At 38.2% G+C, this 8,461-nt stretch overlaps 1 protein-coding gene across 2 annotated transcripts in view; it reads right to left on the reverse strand.

Moving 5' to 3' along the window:
* LOC144973568 (uncharacterized) overlaps nucleotides 1-8,461 on the reverse strand; it is a 263,850-nt gene that overhangs the window by 54,083 nt on the left and 201,306 nt on the right. The window contains exon 4 of one of the 2 annotated variants that reach the window (XM_078916180.1): nucleotides 6,305-6,787. The exons of the other annotated variant lie outside the window; for it this stretch is intronic. Within the exon in view, the coding sequence (XP_078772306.1) occupies nucleotides 6,305-6,590 (286 nt within the window). The 5' untranslated portion in view covers nucleotides 6,591-6,787. The remainder of the gene's footprint in view (nucleotides 1-6,304; nucleotides 6,788-8,461) is intronic. 2 annotated transcript variants of the gene reach the window in all.

The raw sequence follows: 8,461 nt of genomic DNA on the forward strand, positions 1-8,461 counted from the left end.
AACCAATGCAAAACTTATAAAAAAAGCCTTGTAATTTTGTCTCATATTGTAATAAATTATACATGAATTCGATCCCGGGATTAAAGTCGGCATCGGGTTAAAAACCACTCTAATAATAATATAATAATAATAATAATAATAATAATAATAATAATAATAATAATAATAATAATAATAATAATAATAATAATATTAATAATAATAATAATAATAATAATAATAATAATAATAATAATAATAATAATAATAATAATAATAATAATAATAATAATAATAATAATAATAATAATAAATAATAATAATAATAATAATAATAATAATAATAATAATAATAATAATAATAATAATAATAATAATAATAATAATAATGCACATTTATATTGCGCAACCTATCCCCCTGGTTGGAGGATCTGGGCGCATATTTAGACCAATATTTTAGAAGAAATGTATGAATGAGATTGAAATAATGACTGTCGCCACGAAAGGGGGTACGGGTTAGCAGAAAGGATGGCGGATGGATAACTAGCTATCTGGCCTCCAGATGAGTAGCTCACTGACAGACACTAATTGTCTCAACAAAAGAAAAGGAATTTGTTTTGTTATCCTTGGCACCGCTAATGACTCGCCGACGACCGGCTATCGCTTCTAGTTTTCTGCTTGTTTTTGTTTGTTTCTCGCTCATTCCCCTGAGAAACGTACTTATTTTATCTTTTAAGCTATGGAATGTTTTGCTGTTTCTGCAATACTCTTTAGTTGCGTTGTGAGTATGGGTGTTTTCGCGCGCACAATGTGATAAATAGAATACATGAAGTAACAGACCGGAGAGAGAGAGAGAGAGAGAGAGAGAGAGATAGACAGAGAGAGAGAGAGAGAGAGAGAGAGAGAGAGAGAGAGAGAGAGAGGAATATCACAGTCAAAGACGATGCCCGCCGCCAGTATATCGTACAATTTTACGCATGGAGTAGAACTTACAATCATATGAAAAAAAAATTGAGCTTTATATAGCGCAATATCCACTAAATGTGCTCAAAGCACTTTACAAGGGATCCCTGGTCAACAGCAACATTTAACATGTAGGACGGGACAGTACGCTGTTAGGCGATATTACAATTTTTCGGACAAAGACAACGCTGTTAACGGCCAGGTACTCATTTTACACCTGAGTACGGTGTGATGATGTGAGTAAAGAGACTTTTCCAAGGACTCAACTATGCGCCGAGCGTGAGGCTCGAACCCAGGACCTTCCGATCCAAAAGCGAGTGTCATACCACTAGACCACATAGAGTAGAACCTACAACCATAAGAAGGGAAGGGAGAAGGGAGTTAAGAACCATTTCATTTCCGATTGGTTATTTACTCATTAGAAAATGATTTATCTCAGAATCCACAATGATCCTCGGGGAAAACCAGCGAATAATAATAATAATAATAATAATAATAATAATAATAATAATAATAATAATAATAATAATAATAATAATAATAATAATAATAATAATAATAATAATAATAATAATAATAATAATAATAATATAGCGTCTTCGTCGAAACCTCAAAGCGCTTTTAAAACTCAATACATAAATAAAGAACAATGCAAGGACAATCATAGACTTCACTTCGAGAGATAAGACGATAAAATCAAAACGCCAAAACATTGAATATAGAAATGGCAGCCACAACCTGTGGAGGTGCTTGGAATACGCGTGAAATGACCGTTCTGGTATGCCAGTTTGATTTCTTTGTTATGTAAACACGTGTGAACATAAAGATGTCACGAAAATTGACTTCTGATAGGATCAGAGGAAGGCAACATATTCAAACGAAATAGAAAGATGGTGATGATGATAGAAGAAGAAGAAGAAGAAGAAGAAGAAGAAGAATAAGAATAAGAATAAGAAGAAGAAGAAGAAGAAGAAGAAGAAGAAGAAGAAGAAGAAGAAGAAGAAGAAGAAGAAAAAGAAGAAGAAGAAGAGTTTATCCCAGTTTTTTATATGAGCAATTAATTGCTAAGCTTTGGACAGGATGCTAATCTATCGTAAAGTACTTCCCGCCATTTCTAACAGGCCCAGCTACCCAATTACTGCTAGGTGGACAGGGGGATCAGGAAAAAATAATATTGTCTGCACCTGGGACCAATTGTGTGTGAAGCGAGGGCTCTACCCTGCTATCGGGACTCCCAAATCCAATAATGTATCAACGGAATTCTGATCACAGTTGAAAGATCACGCGTTTTTTTTTTTCTTTTCGGAAGTAAATCATAAATTGGGAAGACTTGGATCGAAAGCCTCTGACTGTGTAAACGTGTGAGTGTATATATGTGTGTGTGTGTGTGAGAGAGAGAGTGTGTGTGTGTATATATATATATATATATATATATATATTATATATATATATATATATATATGTCACAAGGTGCGTTCGCAACTCGCAATGGATGCAAAGGTCGCTTATGACCTTAACGTGTGGAGAGGTAGACGTGGACGCTACAATCACCAACAGAACAACGTATCTGACAAGAGAGCCATAATTATTTATTTATAGTAAAAGAAAGGGGAACATCTCATGGTTATTGAGCAAAACAGAATAACATTGCATATATTGACAGGAAAAATCAAAAGTACATACAAGTAAAAAGTAGTAATGCAATATAAAATTCAATATAAAATATAAAATTTTAACCAAAATAAACTATACTTCACCCAGGTTCCAACCGTTCCATTAATTCCCACTAATAATGAAATTATTAATTACATATAGGGTCAAAATAAACTGTTCATATTCCGAAAGGAGAATAAAATTAATCAACAAAATTGTTCACACAGGGTGCAGTGTTCCAGCCTGTTCAAATCCAAAATTGTTCCTAATAAAACACATAGATCGAGTGTTACTTCCTCATCTTTACAAACGTTACATTGTATTTTGTTCATATTTCTCAAAAATTATATTGTTCAAAAGGGTTCAAAACACATTTACCGGGCGCTATGTCCTAGCCCCGACAAAATTACAAAGTTCAAAGATGCAAACGCATTTACCGGGCGCTATGTCCTAGCCCCGTCAGCTCTTCACTATATTAGAAGATAGATATAGATATATTAGTAAAAATGAAATTAACATAGACACAATGATAGCGTAAGTGATCAATTAGTATTTACTTAAAAATAATTCATTTAACTGAGGTCACGTTCTCAATTTCAACACAATTAAACTCAATGAATTAATTATTCACTAAAACGATAAAACTGTATATTATTTTAAACTTTAAGATAAGTGAAATAATTTTACGATATTAATCACTTAATCACTTGATGATTACTCAGCACATCAAAACAATATTATAAATTTTATATATTCTCACCGAGCACAAATTACAAAAACACAATATCGCTTAGAGCCCATAACCGGGTACGATATACAAAATACTGGCCATATTAGGCCCACTTCGGCTACAATACAGCCTAAAACACAATGCTGGCCAACACACAGGCCCAACACATATCGCCTGAGAGCCCATATTCGGGTGCGACATAAAATACTGGCCACTTTGGGCCCTTTTCACTGTGGCTTCAACATAGCCAAACAGAATTCCAGCCAACACACAGGCTGTACAGGTCTTCCTTCTTCGACCTCAAATCGCAGACTGCCAGTTGAACATCGGCCCAAGCCGAAACATAGGACAGGGTATCTAACGGTATCTCGGTTGATGCATAAGATTGATGAGGGTGTTTTAACACTGATGGAACATGATAACCCTCCGTTCTTTCATTGCCTTCATAGTCTACACCACCCACGGCGAAAACAAGGGAGTCCCTATTCCAACACCATCCTACACTCATAAATCATTTAATTATATGGGTTTGATTCTACCCGAGACCTTGGTGGGTAGGACAACTATCTCCCTTTGTTACCTAGAAGGCATTTCTTTACAATATATATGTGTGTGTGTGTGTGTGTGTGTGTGTGTATGACGGGACGATAGAAAATGAGTTTCCTGTTTTAGTGTGTGTTTCTGTTTCTGTTTGAAGCCTATATATGAACTTATAGTTCATACAATATAAATAGGCTTCAAACATAAACATAAGTTCAAATTACATAAATAGGCTTCGAACATAAACAGAAACTAATACTAAAACAGCAAACTCATTTTCTCTCGTCCCTCGTCCCGTCTCCTGGCTTTGATTACGTAATGACTTGGTGTAGTTTTTAAAGAGAGAGTTTAATTTAGACAGCCTTCTCTGGGGGTCAAGGTCGTGCATCTGGCGCGTCTCACCTTGGGTAAATGTTTACAGATGCCTGGCGATGCCACTGAGTTTCTGGCACCAGTGTTTTGAAGAACAAATTAAAACAGAATTGCATCACCTGACTCACATATCCTGCATTCCGATTAATAAAGGGGGGACAACTCCAAAATGAGATGTTAAATTAAAAAAAAATTAAGTTTTATGAAAATAAATATAACTATTGATTTGCATTACAGGATAGGACTGTTAAAAAAAGGGAGATAATATAAAAGGATAGGCTTGAACCCTCCCATATTTCATTAATATAAATCCATGAAAAGAAGAAAAAAACGTTTCAGAAATTTACTTATTAAGCGGAGAACATTTAACAAGAATGGTATGTTTACAACGCACACAATCTTTTCTTTTCCTTAGAAAAAAAAATTGTTGTATTCCTTAAGAGGGGGGTGGGAAAAGGGGGGGGGGGGTGGATTTAAGATATGCCAGGAAATTCGGGACAGATGGTTATCATTTAAAATGATAATGTTACGAACTTTATTGAGATTTCACCCATCAGCAATCGGGATTGACTTGTCCGAAAACTCTGGTGCTTTAAAGAGAAGAGGACTAACAATAATATGATTTTCGTTGAGATGTGAACCTTCGAACGGCGATTTGACGATGCGGTGCGCGTCTTTACAGACGACAGAGTGGATTTACAACGTGGCTTTTTTGGATTTACAATATGGCTTAAGTGGATTTACAACATGGCTTCACTTGACTTTATCAATGTTATAACTTAGCTTACGTGTAGTGTAGACAAAAAAAAGTTCTAAAGAGGCGTCCGCATGTGTTTACCATCTTCTTTACATCATCGATTTCGCTGATTTAAAAGAACAGATGGATAAATAATTGACGGGAATGGAATTCGTTCTCGTAACTAAAGAGGATTTGAAATTTTTTTAAAAAGCTGAAGCATTCTGTAATCTACAAGAGTCTGTTTGCTTAGTTTGTCATAGGGGTACAGTTTGAATGTTTCGGGACGTTTGATGCCGATGCTCAACAAAAAGAAAGAAGAAAGATTAAGAAGGAAAGGAAGAGTACAAGGAATACAAAACAAGAGAGAGAGAGAGAGAGAGAGAGAGAGAGAGAGAGAGAGAGAGAGAGAGAGAGAGAGAGAAAAGAAAAGAAAAGAAAACTCCCAACCCCAGCGAGATTTCAAATAGAGCAACGTCCGCTTAAATGCTTTTACAAAGGGAACCTGTCCTGTCCAACGGAAACCCTTAAAATTAATGTAAGATAAAATATTATGACGCGTGAAAGAACTCTCGACAAAGATAATGCGATTTCCCACAAAGAGCTCATTTCACACCTAAACCTATGGATGGTTTGAAAATGATATTGACGAGCCCTTTTCAAATGACTCGAATTTGTGTTGTCCACGGCGTGGCTCAAACCAAGGTCCTACAAGACACCAAGCCAAAATTTTATAATACACCATTAATAGACAATAGGCTCGACAGGACGAGTCTTTGACTTAATTAAGATTTTTAAAAGTTGAGCTTTTATATAGAGCAATATCCACTAAAAGTTCTCAAAGCGCTTTACAAGGGTCCCCGCCAACAGAAACACGTTACATGTAGAACGAGACGTGACGCCTGTTAGGCGATATTACACTTATTTTTTTCCGACAGAGACTAACTCATTCTACACCGGAGTACGGTGGGAGAATGTGAGTAAAGAGCCTTTTCCAAGGACTTAACTATGCGCCGAGCGAGGCTCGAATCCAGGGCCTTCAAATCCGAAAGCGGGTTTCACATCACAAGACCACATAGCCGCACTTTTTTTTTTTTACTTAGCCAATCAGAATTCTGACTTGGAATCATTTTGAATTTCGACGCGACCCATTTTGATAATTTGTGCGTAGACAAAAGTAGCAAAAGACGACTACGCGGTCTATTAATCGCATAGATACATTCCAACGATGAAAACAATTTCTTTTCAACCACATTTTAGAAAATAACAACAATTGACAAAACACGTCTATGAACAAACATGACAGGTAAGAAAAAAATAAATGTACTCACATTCTTTATTTCTGTCCATACACGATTGTATCGAGGCACCATCCGGCGGAGTGCGAGGAGACCGAACACACACGACAGGCGTTTGAGTCTGAGATGTACCGGTCACCAAAGAAGTTGTCAACGCGGACGCGCGTAGAGGGCTTTCGTATCCTGGATTACCACCAGCAAGGTCCCCGGCAGCCTGCTGTTGCTGTTGTTGCTGTAAGGGGTCCACAACTAGGGCCGCCGCTACAGCTGCCGCCTGTTGCTGGAAGAGCTGTTGCTGGGGACAGTTGGAGGAATCCATGTTGCTGTTGGGACTGGGCCCGTCCAGACGACAGTCCGTGCAGTACAGCCGGTGGATGAGCTGAAGGGTGACGGGATCGAGTCGAGCGGCCGCCGCTGCGGCTGCCGCAGACGCGTTACCAGCGCCGCCTCCAGGAGATCCGGCACCCCCGAGGAGGGGGGACCACGCGGGTGATGATGAGGCACTACCAGGACAGTCTGAATGACGAAAGGAAAAAATAATAGCGTGTCATGAAATTGATTTGCTTGTGTTAGAATGAGGGAGTGTGTGTGGGTAGATAGATAGAGAGAGAGAGAGAGAGAGAGAGAGAGAGAGAGAGAGAGAGAGAGAGAGAGAGAGAGAGAGAGAGAGAGAGAGAGAGAGAGAGGAGTGGTGTAACCATAGATTTATTCTCTATCTCTTGGAGTACTATCCCATTCCACAGAGGCTGAGTCAGACGGCGGATGCTTCATGTAAGCGGATATTTCACAACCTGTCAGCCGTCAACGTCTTTGAATGAAGACAGGCAGATCGTGGCATCACAGCATCGCCATCCTACGTCGCCCACAGCAAAATTAACTCATTTAAGGCAAGACTGACATTCTTTCAATTATAATTGGACGGTCTGAAGGACTAGATAGGTAACCTAATAATCTTTTTAAACAAGATATACAATGCTTGTTTTCTCGCACAGAAAAAAAAAACACAACAAAAAACAAAACAAAACAAAATTAACAATAAAAAACAAACACCCCCCCCCCCCCCCCAAAATAAATAAAATTAAATATATCACTTTTGCTTCTGTTTCGCTGGCATCAGGTTTTCAACGGCAAAATGTTTCGTTCTGAAACATAAACAAGCAATACTTTGCGCGGTCAGTGACTGAATGGTTGACGATGATCGGCAAATTTTGTCTCCAGCGCTGTGTTCATGAGTACATAAATAATAACATAAACAATTACGCAATTTTGGCTTGATAGACAGTGACGGATATTCTAGGAATAATACTGGTACAACAATAAGGGCACCTAGCAGATGTTTTATATAGTATGGAATGGAAAGGTTAGTTCCATCCATATGACCTGCTGGGGTGAAATATGTTTGAATTGTGAACCAAGTACTCGATCTATTTATTGTTATATTCAGTGAAAAGGGGCAAGAGGAAACGGGATCGTCCAAAACAGACTTGGAGGAGAAGCCTTCACCAAGATTTGATCGTCTCCAATCTTACCTGGAGTGAGGCAAAGGTCTGTGCCAAGGACAGAAGAAGATGGAAGAGTGCTGTTGAGGCCCTATGCTCCGCCAGGAGCCAAGAGGCATAAGTCAAGTAAGTCAGTGAAATGTGAGGGGTTACTAGTAAACTCATGCCACGCCTGTAAAGAGTCAAGCTGCTTCTTATGTAGATGTTACGAATGGTCGGTGAGCAAATATTATTTCACACACCTTGAAATGCCGGCAATTGATATTATTTCATCGCATTCCACGGGACCTTAAGGTTTTAATTAACCATTTAACTGGCGTACTCTGGTAAAACATGTATTTAAAAATTTGGCCAGAAAACTCGTCCATCAAATTATATCGATCGACTTAAATTTAATGACTCTCATCTTGACAAAAACTCTCAAGCGAAGTCCCAGGTTTGAGCGTTTTTGCCAAGATGAGGGTAATTTAAATAGCACATAATTTGAAGGACGAGTTTTCTGACCAAACGTTTAAACACATGTTTTTCCATAGTACAACAGTTATGGTCAACAGCTGATTGGTTCATAACTTTTTTAGAGAGAGAGAGAGAGAGAGAGAGAGAGAGAGAGAGAGAGAGAGAGAGAGAGAGAGAGAGTGGAGAGAGAGGAGAGAGAGAGAGAGAGGGGGGGGGGGGGTTGGGGATTTTTAAA

The sequence above is a fragment of the Berghia stephanieae genome, chromosome 5 (genome assembly GCF_034508935.2).
Source record: "Berghia stephanieae isolate SIO BIC M18660-M18661 chromosome 5, UCSD_Bste_1.3, whole genome shotgun sequence".
NCBI lineage: Eukaryota > Metazoa > Mollusca > Gastropoda > Nudibranchia > Aeolidiidae > Berghia > Berghia stephanieae.